General features: G+C 41.4%; 1 protein-coding gene across 2 annotated transcripts; it reads right to left on the reverse strand.

Annotated features, from left to right (window-relative positions):
* Positions 1-2,049: 2,049 nt before the first annotated feature.
* Positions 2,050-6,853, reverse strand: LOC310851892 (alpha-1,3-mannosyl-glycoprotein 4-beta-N-acetylglucosaminyltransferase C-like). 2 transcript variants are annotated; one of them, XM_083754522.1, is made up of 4 exons: positions 6,663-6,853; positions 5,786-5,964; positions 4,584-4,722; positions 2,050-3,390 (listed from the first exon to the last, which is right to left on the reverse strand). In XM_083754522.1, the coding sequence occupies exons 2-4, from the start codon at positions 5,948-5,950 to the stop codon at positions 2,258-2,260; spliced, it is 1,437 nt and encodes a 478-aa protein (XP_083610648.1). In that variant the 5' UTR covers positions 5,951-5,964; positions 6,663-6,853; the 3' UTR covers positions 2,050-2,257. The 2 variants fall into 2 exon arrangements, with proteins under 2 accessions (XP_083610648.1, XP_083610647.1); XM_083754521.1 differs by having other exon boundaries at positions 5,786-6,018; positions 6,663-6,852.
* Positions 6,854-19,964: the final 13,111 nt, after the last annotated feature.

The raw sequence follows: 19,964 nt of genomic DNA on the forward strand, positions 1-19,964 counted from the left end.
AATTCAGAACAGCAGTACATAACCCATAAAACAGAAGAAACTAAGAGGTACCCATGTGCAGACCTTGCAAAAGTCTTTCCAACAAATTCAGGGTAGTCAATAGCTGAATTTTAAAAAAGAGGGGCTTCCCTTTTGTTCTCTGAATTTTTTTTATTAAAAATAAAACTCCATCAATCTCACACAAATGGATCTTTGTGGTCCCCATCACACACACCCTACATATTCTTGGTTTACCTGCAAGTCGTCTCCACTAGGGGATCTGCCAATCCTTTCATACCAGGCTGTTAGGTTAGTTCCTCTAATATTCTTCCTAGGGCTGCTAATAAATATCCTATCAGGGATTTGTCTGGCATATTATCATCCAAAATATGACACTTGAGAGTGAACACGTTCGTTCTACCAAGCATATCGAGTATAATTCATCCCCTGCCCCCCATTTTTGTCAACTTTGTATTATTGTTAATAGTTTTGAATGCCACATAAAAAATTAAGTTATCCCAGGCTGCAACTCTTACAGTAAAAGGGTGGGGGGAAGAGGTCAATTGGGGAAAGGCAACCGATGTAGACTTGCTGCCCTCTAGTGGCTCATAGTGGAGGGGAAAAATGTGTGTGTGTGTTAAGAGAAAAATCCAAAATTGGAGAATGGGGAAACTAAGGTTGAGTACACAAGGCACCTTTCATTCTGTGGTTTCTGCATATTACATGCTCACCCACACTGTCATGAGCATGGTTGGGTACCATGCTCAGAGGGGATGCCACAATTGAGAGCATTGAGAGCAAGGAGCTACGGCTGCTACCATCACCAGCTTGCTGCTGCTGTTCTCTAGCTTGGTACCACCATTGTGACAGTGATGTAACTGACCCCCTTCCATAGCCACAGAAGGAAGCCCTGAGTTCCATGCAGACCAGAGTCACTAAGGCACTGAGCAAAGCCAGTGGCATTTATTTATTGTGGGGAGAAAACCTGGGGGGGGGAAGAGATTTTGAGAGGGAGAGGGTGAGGAGGAATGGGGCACAAGAAAAACATGGTGCTTGAGGGTGAACGGGTTTGTCTTTCTGACTCTGACTCCAAGGACTTTCTTGCACACCAAGACAGCTGTGGACTTCCAGTTAGGACTTTATTCTGGTATTGAGGGGCATAAGTTTTTTTCCTCCTTTGGTTCTGAGCACACAAACTTCTGCCATTGTTACTGCTACTGCTGCCTCTCTGGGGTTGTTTGAGGTGGCGGTGGTGGGGCAGATTGCAGGGGCTCTGGATCTCAGCCTCGTAGTTTGGACCTAGCCATGGCAGCAGTTGTGATCAACACAGAAACATGTGGCTGGTTGCTGCTGGGAACTGAAAACTAGACAAGATGGACCAGTGCAGTTCTTAACATTCTGACCTTCCGCTCTGCACCACTGGAGTTTGGAGGGTGGCTGCAGATCACATAGTTTTGCTCTGTGTGTCAGGATTTCCTGCTTGCTCTTCACAAACAAAATCTGCACACAGAAATTGTGGAACCCCAATAGTATGCCATTAAAGAAAGGTTAAGGCAGAGATCTGTAGCCAAAAAACAACAACCCCTGAAATCATAATAATCTTTCACTGCAGCCTTCTTCAGGAAATACAAGTGCAATCCTGCCCATGTCTAATCAGAAGTAAGGCCCATTGAGTTCTGTGAGACTTTCTCACAGATAAGTGTGTATTGCAGGGGTGTAGGACTCCAACTCCGTCAGGCCCCAGTCAGCAACGGCAGTAGTGAGGGATGCTGGAAGTCATAGTCCAACACTTGTAGAGTCACATGTTCCACACTCTGCTGCACTATGAAGGCAGCCTTAGTCTTTGCCAGTAATGCACGTTCAGAACTCCCACTATAGTTATTAAAAGCAAATCCTGAGAATTTTCCATACATTTTTAATTCAGAGCTTCAGTGAAACTGATCTTATAAAAGTCCTTTAATCATTTGGTCCAGTTTCTTGTCTTTGGATAATTTCTATGATGTGCGTACATCATAGACAAGGAATTTCACAAAGAAGCCACGTATGTAAAAAAGCACTCACAGACATAAGTGCTTGGTGGGAAAATGTTTATTATGTAAGGTGTTGCTTTTTGCTTTCTATTCAACCATTTTGTTTTGTTTTGTTTTATTTATTTATTTTAAAGAGAAACAAAGGAGCCATCCATTACAGAAGGTGAAATGTTGATTTATATAATTGTCGTTAGCAAGATTCATTATACCTTTCTGCAGTGGTGAGCACGAAATAATAGAATGTGAAATTAACTCTTCTTCACCCAAATACTAATTCTCCTTATCCTCAGCCAGTGCTTTTGTGGAGCTGTAGATTTTATTCGAAGGCATTCAATGTCACCTTTATTAGTCTGATCTTCCATTTCAAAAAATCCAGACTTAAAATCCCCAATTCGTATGAAGGATAGGCATGTTTGACGTTCATTTAAGTGGACTTTGAGCCTGCCCTTTTCTACAAAACCATTATGAAGAATGTCTGTGCTATGTTCGGCTGACCCTGTGTAAATCTGAATCTTCTGGGGAATAATTGGGTTGTCAAAAACAATGGTGAAGTAGCTTTTTGCTGTCACATTCATACCCCAAAAGACACCCTTTCCAGGGGGACACACATTGGCCGGTTTGTAATTTCTATATATTTGCATGTTTGTGAAACAGGAAGCAGTAAGGGCATCGCCCAAACTTCCAATGTCTTCATAAAACTCTGAATCTGTGTGTTGTACTTCCAGCTCGTGAAATGAAGAAATTCTCCCTACGTGCTGGAAGAGAGAAGGCCAATAGAAAATAGTTTCTCCTTGCATTTTGGTTTTATGAAAATATGTCATGAGCCAGTCTGCGGGAATAACATCATAAAACATCAAGAGAAACCGAGCTAGTTTGGTGAGATCAGAGCTATGATAGAGCTTCCCTATGTAGCCTAGCCTTGAAAATGCTATTGTGGTCCAGGATTCCTCCATCGTCCTTACATAGCTTTGTATAATGGACACAAAACCAGTGGCACAGGCAGTGTCATCCTCTAGCATCAAATAATACTGAGAGAGATTGGCACAAAAGTTAACTAAATAAGCATAATCTACATTCTGTTTAGATTTATATTTGATGTTTTTGCCCCAAAGATCTACTTTCAGATTGTGCACAGGAGGGTAACTTTCTAAAGAGCTTTGTATGACAAGCAGTCTTCCTGCTTTCACATGCGCATTAAACTGAACCTTCATCTCCTCGGCGTTTTCCTCGTTCAGTTTAGAATCGTTGTTGGCTAGGTATATAACTACGGTGATCAGATTTAATTCTTCTTGGCGGCAGTGACTGAAAATGGAATCAATTGTCTTCAGCAAAAGGTGTTCCTTCTTTTTGTGGAAAGAAGAGATTCCAATGGTCAAGAATCCTAGAACAAGTAAAGACTATAAGAATACTGAGCATTTATACAGCATTTTGTATGTTCAAAGCACCGGGTGTGTTATTTGAATATCACCACAATCTTGTGGCTTTATTATTATTCATGTCAGCTCCCCATCTGCAATATGGGCAGGCCTTTTCCCCCAGCTGGAACTCACTGGAAATCAGTTCCTGCACCTCTTAGGTGGGCACCATTCCCATTCTAAGAGAACAAGGGAGGCATTCACTGTGAGTTCCAGCACCTCTTTTTCTAGAAAAATAGCACTGAATAGGGGGGTGAGAGTGTAAGCTCGATCTACAGCAGCATGAGTCGAATTTTTCTTGTGCAACACTCCTTTCCTGGCTGTCTTCTTTCCCACTGCCCCTCCCCAAAAAGCTGATTCTGAGGGTGTAGCTGGGGCTGCTGCAAATGAGCAGTAGTGTCGTTGGAGTTCATGGCAGAGACTCCTTCATGACTCAGCCTTCTGGCAACTGTGCAAGACCAGCCCTCCTGTCCATAAGAGCCATGCCAAGATCCTGCATTTCATCCTCTCCTGACCAATTAACACATGCCTTTCTCATGGTTACCTCTTTCCAAAGCAAATAGGTGGTTTCTGGGGTGAAAACTCAGTGTGGCAGATCATGGGCGTGATTGGGTTATTTCTGCTGACTTTGCTAGAAAATACTTCAGCAACCACAAGCATGTCTTAAAGGCCTGTTGACCACTTAGATCCCTGACCACTGGCTGGGGTTGAAGAGAGTTGGAGTCTAACAACATCTGGAGAACCACTGGTTAGCCACTCCTGATATACAGTGTGTTGAGGGCTAACAGTTGTTCTAAAATGCATTTGTTGAAAATTGACATAGAAAATGATCTCGAGGAAAATCATAATGAGGCAAATCATGTATTTAGATGGCTTACCAGGCAGGGATGTGGGTGGCGCTGTGGTCTAAACCACAGAGCCTAGGGTTTGCTGATCAGAAGGTCGGTGGTTTGAATCCACACAACAGGGTGAGCTCCCATTGCTCGGTCCCTGCTCCTGCCAACCTAGCAGTTCGAAAGCATGTCAAAGTCCGAAACTGGACCTAATGGTCAGGGGTCCCTTTACCTTTTTACCAGGCAGATGATGGGAGAGCTATTTATTTTTACATTATTTCCCTCCACAAACCATTAAGGTTTCAATTCCCCTCATAGTTACTTACTCTTTATTGAAGGAGGTGATCCCAAGAGATATTTATACTGAATAGGTAAGAGACCTGTAGCACTTTCTATTACATTGAAATCTGGATTCTTCTTCAATATAATATTTTCTGAGTTGATTGTCTCCATTTTATCTGTATCCTTAAATATAACAACAGTAGACTGTTTTTTATATCAGCTGTGAGGCTTCCTTTCTCATAACTCCATCACTGTGTGAATCCTATGTTATATTATTATGCAGAATTCTATACCCTACAAGATGGCATATCCCATTCCTCAGAAATTCTGCAACTAAGCCCAATATGCAGCATTCCTTCATCTGCTTTACCCTGTCTTGCATTTTAGATTTAAAACCCCTGAAGGCAGGGTTATGTTCTCTTGCAAATTACAAAGCTCCGTGCACTCTGGTAGCACTATAATAAAATATAGAAATGAATGGCATAGTTCTGAACAATGGGCTGAATCCATAGATGCCCATGCAGAAGAACTAGTAATGCATCCCGTAATTTGGTGTACACACACATTGCAGACACAGCTCCTAGCTTTCCACAGGGCTTAGCTTATTGTCCAAGGACTTGGGAAGGAATAGACTGTCAGGTAACCAGTATGTGCGGCATGCAAGGACTTTGATAATCAATAATATCACATTGAACTTGGCATATCAGCTGAGGACAAGCGCTCAGGAAGAGGGAAGGGGTCCACAGAGTTCAATAACCAGGTGTCACCATGGGAAAGACTTTCTTACCCATCTCCACATAATGCACCACTTCCACTGATGGAGCACTGAATATACTTTCAAGAAATTTCAATTCTCAGTCAAGAATATACAGTGGTACCTCAGGTTAAGAACTTAATTCATTCTGGAGGTCCATTCTTAACCTGAAACTGTTCTTAACCTGAGGTACCACTTTAGCTAATGGGGCCCCCTGCTGCTGCTGCACTGCCGCCATGCGATTTCTGTTCTCATCCTGAAGCAAAGGTAATATTTCTGGGTTAGGGGAGTCTGTAACCTGAAGCGCCTGTAACCTGAAGCATCTGTAACCCAAGGTACCACTGTACAGGGAAAGGTGCTTCCATAAGTATCCAGCCGAAGCTGTTCGGGGCTTTCCTCTCACCTCCTCTGGAGATGCATCATCACATAAATGTTGTGTGAAGTGCAAATAACCTCATGGGGAAATCCTACCGACAACTCTTTGTTACCTACCTTTAATCCAGATTCTTCCCATTTGGGACAATTGCATGTTTCCTTGCTTTGTTTCCAAATAATAGCAGACAATACAATGGAGAGTCCTAAGAAAAAGCATAACCTAGAAAAGTTCCCCCAGTAGCAGGCTAGTGATTTCTTCAGGCTCCTGTGCACCATTGCCATTTCCCACCAAGGGCCTGTTTAAATGGAAATGGCTAGTCTTAATACTCTTGCTACGGCAAGAAAAGGTTCTGAAATGAAAATGAAAATTATGTTGTTTTAATATATGCACTTTAAAAAAAAAAAAGGTGTTTGCGCTGAGCAAATCTTTTAGAAGCAAAATGATACAAAATTCCTTTTTGTTAAATCTGGGTATACAGTGATATTATGATCACAAAAAAATTCTAATCATTAGAAACACTGCAGAATTAGCTTCTCCCTTGGGTGTGGAGCGCAAGTCTACTCAGGATTTTAGGCCAAATTTAGACCTTATGTAAGAACGTTGCATTGGGGTTCCTGCAGATTGCTGGAAAGAATATCCACACTGGTTACAGAGGAGCAAAAAGAACTCCTGTCAACAGGTTTGCATAGAGATGTTGCTGAGTTCCTTAATCCCTTGCCTTGGAATATGAACCTCGGTGACTCAGCTTGCTTACTTTAAATATGAGAGTAGCATTAAAGCCCTCTGAGCTCTTTTCTGGCTTGAGTTTTATGAAGACCAGAGAAGAACTGAAGTCTCTACTTCAGCTATCCCCACGCATGCTGGTATCCAGTGCCTCTTCCCCCCACCCTGACTACAATTCCCTTTAATGTTTTTTGTACAGTAAAGTATATGTTTCTCCTATACAAACAGTAAAATATGTTCATCCTTTTGAGGAAACACAACAGGGCTTACCAAGTGACTCAGCTCACTATGTACTTGTGCAGCAACGACTGTGCAGGAACAGAGAGGGTGTAAAACAATTGTTCTCCTCCTTATGAAGCTTTGTGTCAGTGAACATCCTTCATGGTCTGGTCTGGTGGGGCCCAACTGCAATTCCTTCTCTCTCTTCCCAGAAGCCTCCAACTGCTACAGAACCTGTCAGCTGATCAATAGAACTAGAACCTTCTCCTACGATCCTCTCCCACCACTGCTGCTGGATGGACTGGTGTACCTCAACACCACGTGATAAGGTAGCTCATATGAATTTATCTATGACCTGTGTGAGATACCTGTTGTCCAAATATAATTCTCCATTCCAGTTGTTTTTTAAACAGGAATGTTATTTCCCTCACACACTTCTAGAACTCCTATTTTTTTCTGCAGTATTGTGCAAAGCACAGGGCCTTCTATTGAGCTATGGACCTCCCCTCATACAGGGGTGAATAACTGCAGGTCCAGGGAACAAATGCCAGCCCTTCAGAGTCTTCCCAGGCCACAGCCCTCACTGACTCTGGGAGGGCTCTGTCTCTGAGCTCTGGCAAAGACTCTTCCTTACCTGGATGGAGGTGTGAGGAGAGAGAGAGAGAGAGAGAGAGAGAGAGAGAGAGAGAGCGCAAGCGCCAACTGGCTTACAATGAAGAGAGTTTCATCTGTTCCTCTGCCCAATTTTGCCTCTAGTCCCACCTACCACTGGCAGGCAGCCCAGGAAGGCTCCTCAGGAACAAATGTGTCTCTTGGTCTGAAAAAGGTTCCTCATTCCTATCATAATATGCACATAATAGTAAAGGCTGAAAGCTTACCTTCCAACGCTCTGCAACCCAAACATGGGACACCATCTTCTGGGTCCGAAATCCCATGTGAATCATGTGACCCATGTGAGATCAAGGACCCGGAAAAATGCTTTTTGGGGCACAGTGCCCAAAAGCATGCATTTTGGGGTGCCATGTGAGATCGCAGACCCAGAAAAAAAATGTTTTTCCTGAGTGAAATCTTGGCCCCAAATCACATGAGAGCAACATGCCCTAAATGACCACCATGCTCTCACAGAAAAAAAGATGTCCTGGTTTTTCCAGGGCAGTTGACAGATATGTGAAAGTGCTTGTATTCATCTGTTGGTGGGATTCAACTAAGTGGTTGCAGGCATGGAAGAAGGTCTGTTCACAGATAAGCAAATGGACAGTGTATTGGACATGAGAGCCACTCACCCACAGGGCCCCCAGCTTATCACAATTGGCTGTTGCTACCTTGTATGTGTACAAGACAGTCACTTCAGCCCTGATCGTGCATTTCATGTACACCTGCAGACACACGTACACTTGTAACCCCCGATATGTGAAGAGGAAACAGCACTTAAGCCTTACCAGTTGTATGTTGCCAGGTAAGGGACCTCTAAAGAGGACCACAAACCTACCCTTTTCACTCACAGCGCTCTTCCCACAGCAAGTCTCCATCCCTGTAGCATGTAGACTGTGAACATAAGACTTGTTCCTGGAAACATTTAAAACATTTTTTAAAAAAGTTAATCTGTGTATGTCCATCAGCGCCAAAGGTCATTTGTGCTAACAAGTCTCCAGTGAGGCCTTTCCACTTCACCAAATGCCAAGTCAGTAAATCAAGCCTAATAAGGATGTTTTGTGTTGCCCCTTCTGGTATCCGAAAAAAAAGAGTGAGACAGAGAGTGTGTGTATGTGTGTAAGAGGACATCTCCAATTCCTCAGGTTCCAACTAAAGAGCTTGTAAGCAGTTGCCAGCCGATGACAGCTAATAAGCCAAACTCAGATGCTGAATGCACAGGTCTAGCCCAACACCCCTGCTGAGTCGACAATCTGGAATTTGGCTTCACTGCCTGTGGCTTTCAAGGATTTCGACAGATGCAGCACATTGATTTCATGTTTAAAAGGGACCCCTGCTGCGGCTTCCGCAGCTTGCTCTATTGCCTTGGGAGTTAGGCGGCAACATAACACACAATAGGAGTGATGCCACTCAGCAATTCTGTGCTTATAAACAACATTCAGTGTTTGGGAACCTGGGATTCCAGTCAAAAGGGCATCAAGATTTTTTGGCACTTTCATTCCTCCCATCTGCAACAGGAAGCCATTTCCCTCTCCTGTATGAAGCCACAAAATTCTTTATAATGGCACTTATTTCTCTCCTTGCCCCCCCCCTTCCCTATTCCAGGAGTGTCTTCCTTATCAACTTGGTTGAATTAAAATATTTAGCCTTCCGTTAAAGGGCTGTGTTGCATTTCATGCTTCAAAATCAACAAATTGTAAGGTGAACTTCATAGGCAGCAGCTTTTTCAGATGAAAGAAAGGAGAGGCCTGTGGCCCTTAAGAGATTACCAGATTTTTTTTACACCCTAACTTTTTGAGGGATTACAGTTTACCACGTCAGATGGAAGCACTGTTATAGGCCTGGCAAGGTGAGTCTGGGGCTGAATCATATCCCACCATTATAATGACAAATGAGGGTGAGGGAATAGATTCTGTGGATTACAGTTAGAAAATGGTCCAATGATCTGATCTGAAACCTGTGTCAGCTTGAAGATGGCCCTTGCCACTTCTGTGGTAAAAAGGCTAGGAAACGGCTTGTTTTGAATGCTTGACGAGACTGGCATGTTGACAGGCGCTGTGCCTTTTTCTTCCATACACTGTGCTTGGGTGATTTTTCTGGAAAGATTTCGCGGTTTGAGCTGCATCTTTTGGGAAAGGTGTTTGTTGTACTGGGTCAAAGAGAATATCTTGCATGTGATTTTGTCTAAAAGCAGTGTGACGTGCTTGTAGTTTATACTGAAAAGGAATTTTTGTGGTCAGTGCTAGGCAATGGAATTTAAGAAGGGTGTTCTCCCAACATGCTCAATACAAATCTGTCGTCAGAGAAGTCTAAGTGGAGGGGAGCCTTGAATGGAATGCTGGGTAGAATGAGGGTGGATTCTGATGTGGGGGAAATCACTTTAGTTTTCCTGATATTAATGCTCATTCTTCTGTCCTGTTTCCTAATGTTTCTTTCACACTGCAGTACCTGTTCTCTGGCCTTTTGACTGATATACTGGCATTTTGCACTAAATTTCATTCACATCACTGACCATGGTGTGGCACAACAACAAATGTCACTGGACAAGGTCACTAGCCCCCCACCCTTTCAGCACATGCATGTTTCTGTCCCTCCACGATTCCCCCATGAAAACAGCAGGAAATGAACTGCATGCCGGTACACTGGCCGAAATGTTGTCCTTTGATTCCTGCAATTTTCTGAGTTGATGGAGTTGCAAAAGGATTCCCCCCCACCCGGAAGCAATTAATATGGAAATGAGCACTGTCTCTGCTCTCTACAAGAAAGCCAAGGCTTTTGCAAGTTACTTCTTGGAATCTTGCAGATACAGTTTGGCTGGTATGAAACATTGCTTCCTTACAGCAACATTCTCTTTACGGATGCTTCCAAGATAAAGGCCTCACTCGGCAAATGAGTCCTTGGTGTGTGTGTATACACACATACTAAGGACTCATTTGTAGTGTAAGGCATGCATGCATACTAGATTAAGTAGATAAAAATACATATGGATTAAGGTTTTTTTTAAAAAAAAACTATGCATAATGAGCACCAGTCCCATAATTAACACCCATCTGGATGCACCCTGACTTTGCCCTAAAAATATGTTCTGGAGGAATAGGTTCAACTGTTCTCTTGGGTTCATGTTTCTTGTTTCAGGCAGACCCACCTGCATGAGACATTCAGAGATTTTCATGCTTTGGGCTATCAGATTCGCATCATTTGAAAGACCTGTGTTGCTTGAAGTGTGCGGCTATCATAGCCAAACATGTTTGATAATTCTAAAACTTAGTTGAATTATTTTTATTTTTATTTTTGGCCACACAAAATAGTGAGCAACTTTCTCCAGAACTCTTCACCAGCTCAGAGTCTGGTGGGAGGCAGAGCAGGGGGGTGGGGGAGAGAGAGAAAGTGGTGTGGTATTCATGCTGTCAAGTCTGCATTAGCTTCTAGAATAAGATGGGGTATCAGAAGAGACAGTAGACCTGAAGATAAAATCCCTCATTTCTGAAAATACAAAACCCTGTAGTCTTCTATATTTCTCTCTAGCTGTAATCTTCCACTTGGAGTACTCAAAGTCTTTCTTACTAACTTTTGATATTATGGTAGGCCTAATAAAGGTGTTGCCCTACTATGTTTGTCTTTTTTAATAGGCCTGCATAAATACTTTTCTTTTTCTGGATGATTTATTATGTTACTGATCAATATTAACCACTAGGTGGCTCCATTTACATGGCAACTCGTTTATTCTTTCGACAAATGCAGAAAACCCACCTGCTGCTGGTCAGATGTGCTTTCCAGCAGATGTGATACTGGTTTATGCATATGGGGGCAATTATCATGCTGTGAATCACAATGAGGCATTATTGTCTCGGAGCCACAACCTCGTTGTATAGAGAAAACATATAGGCCAAACATAATTCAGCCTTGTAAATAGCCCAGAAAAGTTACTAGCCTGCCATTTCCTTTTACTAGTCAGCTCAGAGACTTGTAGGCGGTGTTCCCATGCTGGCCACAGCATGATGACACAGGATACCAAACTCTCAGCAGCCTAGTTCTGGGTTTGTTTTAAGCTTACTACCAAAGAAGTTGGCAAAGGAAGGGGGTGCTCAGGGATGGGCTTCCATTCCTCCCTAGTGAGTACAGAAATGAAGTTGACTGGTGGAGGAATGGAGAGGTCCAGCCTTCCATTGCCAATTCAGTCAGCTGCCTGCCTGAAATTCTGTGCATTCACCTGGTCACCTACGATGTGAGCAACCTACTTCTCCCCACTTTCCTTACAAGGAATATGCCAAGGTGGGGAGAGGGTGAGCTCTTTTGTGACTTACGTGCCCAGCATCTATTCAGAGGGAATGATTTCACCTGGACTCGCTAATCAAAGTGCTATGGGGGAAGGATGTTGAAGTAATGTATTGTCTTGTTGCCTGTTCAGTGCTCTTTGATAGTTTGGGCAGCCTCCAAAGTGCTTTGGGCCAAGTCATACACTTTTCCAAAACTGGATTCCAAACTTGATCTTGGTCATGCATACAGGCCCTTACTATGGAGGCACTATCTAGTTGCCACAACTCACAACCACAGATAATATTTATTCCTCATAAATTGCGCTGGCTTTAAAAACATGTGCAAGGCTCTTTCACCCCTTAGGTCTAGCTTGACACCAGTGCTTTCCCTTATACTGAAGGTGCTGTTGTGATGGAGACTGCTGCTGCTACAGTGCAGAGAATGAGACCATTTACCCTTTCTTGATGATGGAAGGCAAGGTCCTGACCCTATTGTTCTGTGACAGCAAATGCCAAGGTGGCTGATAGCTCAGTTGGTAGAGTGTGAGACTCTTAATTTCAGGGTCATGGGTTTGAGCCCTACGTTGGCCAAAAGATTCCTGCATTGCAGGGGGTTGGACTAGATGACTCTTGTGGTCCCTTCCAACTCTACAATTCTGTGATTCTGTAATTTGTGATTCCTCAGATGTTGGAGTGCAACATCAGTCCCAGTCAGCATAGCCACCAGTCAGAGATGATGTGAGCTGTAATCCAGCAATAACTGGAAGGCCACTGGTTATTTCTCCAGCTGTAACCCTTAACAGTAAAGCTGTGAGGTAAGCCAGTGTTGTTATTCTCCTATTGCCATTGGGAGAGATGGAGTGACTCGCCTGATGCAAGATTCAAACCAGGAACTTCCTGGTGGTTGCAGCCCTGTCTTTTACCAGTACAGTGGTACCTCGGGTTACAGACGCTTCAGGTTACAGATGCTTCAGGTTACAGACTCTGCTAACCCAGATATAGTACCTCAGGTTAAGAAGTTTGCTTCAGGATGAGAACAGAAATCGTGCAGCGGCAGCGGAAGGCCCCATTAGCTAAAGTGGTACTTCAGGTTAAGAACAGTTTCAGGTTAAGAATGGACCTCCAGAACGAATTAAATTCTTAACCTGAGGTACCACTGTACACCTGACCAGTTCTCTGTGGCAGAAGGAGCAACAGAACATATGACTAAAACCATTAAAAGTCAACCATTAAACATTAACAACAGAGGCAAAAAGTAAACGACGTTGTTCTTCTGTATCATCTCAGCCCATTCCAAATTGTATGTTTGATAAAGGTTGGCATTTTCCATCTAGATTCCTTGATGTGTGTGTGTGTGTGTGTTGTCACAATTCAAGTAATCATTATAAAAAATCCAGGCAGTTTTAAAAAAAACATCCATTACAATATAACCTGTAACAATAGGCACTTTTGTCAGCATTCCCAAGGGAGGAGGAAGCCTAGAGGAACAAATTATCTCGTCATGCTTACAGATGGCCTCTGCAGAATAGAGTAATATAGTTGGCAGGTGCACTTAAGGATTTTTATGACCTCAGCTTTCTTCAGTAACTGAGTATAACTTTGCTTGCTTTTGTTCACACATAAAAGTTTCTGCAGTTTCAATGAATGTAACTAATGTTGTGTCCTATAGTACTGTATAGAACTGATTCTGAGTTAGCAGCAAATACTTGAACATTCACATTTTAAAATCAATTAAAGTAGTTATTTAAACAGAAGCACACATTCTGCTAAAAGTTAGTCTGAATTAAAGTAAAAACCTGATTTACAAGTAAACAAGTTTTAGTGTTGACAACAAATAGCACTGGTGGCAGAATTAATTCAGAACTCAGGAAATCAACCACTGAAATAGTCCACCTGCAGATTTAAAAACAGAAATATCACAGCATTTAAAACATGGTAGGTTTTTAGAATAACCAGCTTAGTAACAGTTACCCTCAGAGACTGATTTAGCACAAAGTTATTGGCACCAAAATCACACTGGCTCAACAGGACTTGTGAATTGGGAACATGTGCGCTGGATCATGACCTTACGATATAAAAATAACGATCTTCTCAGCACTGAAATCTTTCCCACAGAGGAACACGTTGCTCAACTTTAGATTTTTTTAAAAACCCCACATATTAAAAAAAGAGCCATTAGTGAGTGGATCACTTTGGTGAGAATAATTTAATAATGCGTTGATTGAATATTTTAGACAAGACAAAAAAGGTCTCCCAGCGAAACAAAACATCAAAAACAGCAGCAGCTCAGACACGTTTAAGCAGAAAATTAAAACAGCACACAGTTTTCAAAAAGAAACTTAAGTTTCCATGTTTTTGCAAATCAGTTTTCTGTTAGATATGCAGCAGTAAGCAGCACTTCCGTAGCCAATGGATAGATTGCACTACAGAGCATGAAACAAGCAAGAGAGATTTTCTGCAATCAAAACCAGACAACCGATCAGAAACTTTAATCTTATTCATTTTGCTCACCCATGAAACAGGGGAGGGAGGGAAATGTACTGGATCATCATGAAACACTCTATCAAAACAAAAGCTTCCACATCTGTGACAGGAAAGTTACCAGCTGCCATATGTCGCTCCGATATGCATATGCTAACACGGGCCCAGCCAATGGAGTTCCTACAAACTCTTCCATGACCCTGTTGTCCCACTTAATGAATGCCCCATTGTCAGCAGTGCTAATGCTATGCAATCTGTTTTGCCATATTGCAGCACGTAGCCCTTCTCTGCTCGGCGCAGCGCATTTTGCCACATAAGGGTAACTTGCCGGATGCCTTGCAATCTGTTGCTCTTGAAGAGGGGAAGCTCTGCTGTCACAATTGACGCAGCCTGTTGGGCCACAAAGGAGGCAACCTCATTGTTCTCCATGTTAGGTATTCTGCTTTGTGGTTCTTCCCCGGGAGCAGCTGTCTCAGAATCTCCGTTTTAAACAGACGACATGCCAGTGACTCCGACTGTTGTATCAAAACAAGCCGGTTCCTTTTATGCAATCGCCACCCAGCTTTTTCAAACCGCATTTCAGCTACATTCAATTCAATATTACAGCCATGCCACAGATTCTGACACAGTTTTATTGGTCTCAGATGGCTGCATGTAGTTACTGTGCTGTGACTTTTACAGTCAACAAGCTGTTCGGTGGCAGTAGAATTTGGGTGTCTGTTGCCATAAACAAATCTACAGGGGGTGATTCAGGAATAAAGTACTCTTTATCGCAGAGTGGCAATTTGTTAGGGAAATAAGTGCCTGGTGTAAGATGAACAACTTCAGGGTTTGAAGCTTTCATTCCTTGATTGATCACTAGTCAACTAATGAATCAGCAAAGTGATTAATCAGTGTGGACCACTGATTTTAATTACTAGGTCTGATTGTTAAGGGCAGACATTTATTTTGGTGAATTTGCTCTGATACTTGTGATAAGGAATGAAAAAGAAAATAGTAAACATGTAGTGGTAACTTTTGATAAATTTATCACGTTTCCACACATGTCCTTCAGCATCTCAAAGACACCTATATTGACACCTGTAAAATGATCACAGATAATTCAACACATTAGACTGCAAAGAAAACAAAGTTAAAACATCTTAAAAGATGAAGGCTTCACAACCACTGTAATAACAGAATCTGTATTCTAATGATACATCTGTAACAGTGGGGAAGGATTGCCAATTAATGTGCCTATCTTGCGTATCAAGACAGGGCTGAAAAGCTATGATTACTCAATTAAGATTATTTACGTTCCTGGAAGTCTTACCAAATCATCTCAGTTTAAACTCGGATTTGTTTCACAGAAGCAACGAGTTAGTGTGAGACTGCAGGGAGCTAATCCTCATCTGTGTTTGCAGTTTGGGGTAGCTGGCTTCACAAGCAGTGACACAATGGGATTTTGAAGGTGGCAAAGAAAGCCATGGGGAGAAAGCAACGAGAATGACTGGATGCAAGGCATTCAGGAGAACACCCATCTTATCCCTGTGCTTCTTGAGATGGGCTATATGAGGAATATCCCAGCAATCCTGGGATATATGTGATAAACAATGGCCATAATCAATATTTTACATCCTATGGAAAGATACATCTGGTATCTTTCTTGTTTTATATCTGCATGTAGAGTAGGGCTGTGCAAGCCACACACACACACACACCGATTTGGCGATTTGGATCAGGCCCAAACTCAGTTTAGATCAATTTAGATTCTCAAATCTGAATCAAAATGTCAAAATCTAAATCTTTGTTCCTCTCTTTTATTTACTTCCACTGGGAAACCAAAATAGCCCAAACCTCCCCCACCACACCCCATATAGGTACATGAAATTTTGAGAGATGGTAGTTCCTCGAGAGGGGGTTAACCTTGCCAGATTTCAGACAGGTAGATCCAGCAGTTGAACCGAAGGATAGACAGAAGACAAGCTGAACAAATGAATGAGAATGAGTCTGAAAAAGGACTGGGAAACAAACAGGTATAGAAGAAAGGCTAGGTAAGGTACTGAAGGATAAACAAAATGGAAGCTGAAGAGATGCCCCCACATTCCACCAAACTCTTTCTAACATTCAGAGGGAACTGCTAGTTTTGACATGTCATGTCCCTCCCCTCAAGCAGCTGCCCTAAGTTTCACTTTTTTTCTATATTAATAGAATAAATTAACACTACTGTGAGCTATAGAATGAACTGTGCTTTGCCATAAAAACTACTGCAGATTTTTTCTTTCTTGCTAAGACAAGTACAGGCTGCATAAAAGGCATTTTTAAGTACACTACTGACCTGGAAAAGAAAAAGGCTCTGTGTTCTACAGTCATACTTCAGTCTACCACTTTCAAATATGCTTTTAAACAGGACCACTGTGGCCTTACCCCTGCCATTCAGAAGAGTGTTTCAGCAATGTCTGAATTTTTTCAGTGTAGATGAGCTGCTCAGTTGGCTTATGCTTGCTAATGAATTCTGCGACCTCACTCTAGTGTTTGCTGTAGAATTTCTGACAGCAGTGTGTGTGTGTGTGTGTGTTTTAAAATCAGACTGTTAACTCTCAATCTCTTTCAAGACTTTGGTATTTCACTAAACATGTATTTTGAAATGCAGGTCTGCTAAGTGGATTTGTGAGCCCCATGGCAATTTTTAGGTTGTCTGCCTTTCTGGTTTTAATGCATGGGTGGGCACAGTAGTACAGCGTGGTTAGGCAAGCCAGGAGCCATCTTTTTGTCCCAATGTCCTCTTCCCCTTAGCAGCTTTGTTGACATCAAGGTGCACCAAGGCTACAGAGAGAACTAAAAGAAAACACATCACAGACACACACACGAACAGTGAATAAGTCGGCTGCCAATTATTTATCAAAACATGTTGGTTCAAACAAATCTTTAAAGCACTGCTGAGATCCAGTTACTTAGTGAAAATCTAAAAAGCAGAAACACAACATGGCAACTTTAATTCAGTTTCTAACGTGCATAACTATTTAAGGAAAATGTCCACATTTCTGAAATATTTGAATTATCTCCGATGTCCTGAAACAGCATTATTCCCTGTGGACTTTAAATCATTCAACTGTAGCAGCTTTACCATGACTGCCAGAGAAGCAACTGTGAAGAGAAACACTGATCATGGAAGATCTGCAGAGCTATACAGTCAACTCTGTGGTGATCTGAGAACAAAAGGCGGGAAAGACTTCCACCTCAGGAAAGTGCATTGGTGAATAAGTTATGTAGAACAAATATCCCTCAGCAGGAGTGTATACTGAGAGAATCAGGAAGGCAACATGAACAGCATAAAGTACGGAATGGAGAGAGAATTTCTCAGGAAAGATGGGAAGGCAGAAATATCTATATAAATGTTGACTGGTCTGTGTTGCACACACGTCATGCAAATTAATTTCTCTCTCACCATAGCCACTATATAGATGTACTTGGGGGTAAACCCAGTTGGATTAAATGGTGCTTATTCCCAGGTAAGTGGTTATAGTATTGCAGCCTCAATATATAATTCTGATTTTTGAAAAAAATGCATATTCCTCACACCTTGTTCTGAAGGAATTTTAACATCACAGCTCAGTAGTCTGCATATTAAACAGTTGCTTGAGGATGACAGCACAGTTCAAAAGTTCTTGATCATTCTGATGAAAGCAGCAGACTCCCTCTCTCCAGCTTCACCTCTGACCTTCCGTCTGCCTCCATGAATATTTCCCACATCTTCAAGCCTGCCTGCCGTACATCATTGCCATGACATTTCACCGTGTAAATGAAATAGTTACTAATGTGCTCAACCTATCTAGTATGGCTGGTGCAAGTTTCTTTTCCATTCATTGCCTGGGCTGCTATTTATGCAGCCTCTTCTGAGTGTTGTGGAAATATATTAAGGAATATATATATATATATTAAGGAATATATTTGCTTTCGTATATATATATATATATATATATATATTTCCCCTCATCTCTCAATGAATCTATCAGTTCCATTATCCTATCAAAATAGCACTACCGAAACTATTATTCTTATTTCAAAATGTCCCGGTGATTAGAGGAAGTGTAATATTCAAAAACTGGCAAAAAAAATCTCTCTAAATTCATATGGCAAGGCAAGCGACTGAGAATTAGACTTAAATTGTTAACGGATAGAAAAGACAGAGGAGGATTCTCGGTCCCAAATCTGAGATTGTATTATGAAGCCTCGTGCCTTTGCTGGCTTAGAGAATGGATTACCTTAAAAAATACAGATCTGCTAGATTTAGAAGGCTTCGATTTAAGATTCAGTTGGCATGCTTATCTCTGGCAGAATAAGGAAAAGGTGCATAAAGGCTTCTCAAACCACATTATCAGAGGAACACTGTTAGAAGTGTGGGAAAATAGAAAATTATTGGGGAAAAATAACCCCTGGTGGCTATAGCCTATTGATATATTAACTATTAAAAAAAAACCATGGAAAGTGAGAGATTAACCTATGAAGATCTCCTGGAAAGATCGGAAAGAGGATGGAAAATTAGACCATACGAAGAGTTAAAAAGCAAATTAACAGTTTGGCTGCAGTACCATCAAATTAACGCCTTATGGAAGGAAGACAGAAAGATTGGAATGAATGAGAAAAAATCTAAGTTCCAGGTAGAGATAATAGAAAGTAAAATTAAACTGATATCTAAAATGTATAATCAGCTATTAGATTGGGACACCAAGAGGTCAAGGAGGTTATGGTAAAATGGGCAATAGACATCGGATATAATTTGGATTTTGACAAATGGACGAGGTTGTGGACTAAAGGAATGAAATTTACAGCCTGTACTACCCTTAGAGAAAATATGGAAAAGATGATGTACCGTTGGTACATCACCCCTGTGAAATTGCAAAAAATGTATAAGACTGGTGATAAAAGGTGTTGGAAGTGTAAATCTAAAGAGGGGAGTTTCTACCACATGTGGTGAAAATGTGAAGAAGTTAAAAAAAAATGGGAATCCATATACAACGAACTGAAAAAAATAATTAAATACACTTTCGTTAAAAAGCCCGAAGCCTTCCTTCTGGGAATGATCGGAGATGAGATTAAGAAAGAAGATCATATAATGTTTCAATACGCAACTGTAGCTGCCAGGATTCTGTTAGCACAAAATTGGAAAATCCCAAATATCCCGACCGTTAAAGATTGGCAAATTAAATTATTTGAATATATGGATTTGGCAAAAATGACGCAGAACATCAGACAGCAAAAAGGTACAAAGTTTATTGACGATTGGACAAAATTCATAACATATATGGAAACAAATTCAAGAGATATAAAAATCACAGTAGGTTTAATATAACCCTTGCGATGTGTAGACGATATAAAATGAAAAACTGCAGAATGGATTTAATATTTACATAACCCAAAACCGAGATGGAGGGAAGTCAACCGTTATTTGTTGTTAATTAATGTTTGTCTTTTGGTTTGTTCATGTGTTTTGTTTTGGTTGATATTTTCTTTTTTCTTTGGTGTGTGTTGTTTGTTTTTCTTTTTTTGTGGTTTGGTTATAGAAAATGAATAAAAAAAAGTTTTTTTAAAAAAATAGCACTACTTGATTCCATGGCTTTAAAGAGAGTTGAGATAATGCCATGTAATGAGGGAACAGGTATTCCCCCCCCCTTATGATCTTACTTCAAATGATGCAATACTCTTACTAAATGAATCTCATATTACTTCATTTTTTAGTCCCCCCCCCTCGGTAGCTGACTTGTGGCTTAGTGTAAAAGACTTACTTATAGCATGAGAGGATCCTATGCATACTTTCTCAGAAGTAAGTTTCACCATGTTTGATGAGTCTTGCTCCTAGGGAGAGATACAAAGCAATGGAGCCAAAACATCACCTCAGCATGATTTAAGTGGAGTCAATTCAATCATAGAATCGTAGAATCGGGAACATCTAGCCCAACTCCCTGCAATACAGGAATCTCAGCTA

Source organism: Podarcis gaigeae (assembly GCF_964106915.1).
Source record: "Podarcis gaigeae genome assembly, chromosome: 1".
NCBI classification, from domain to species: domain Eukaryota; kingdom Metazoa; phylum Chordata; class Lepidosauria; order Squamata; family Lacertidae; genus Podarcis; species Podarcis gaigeae.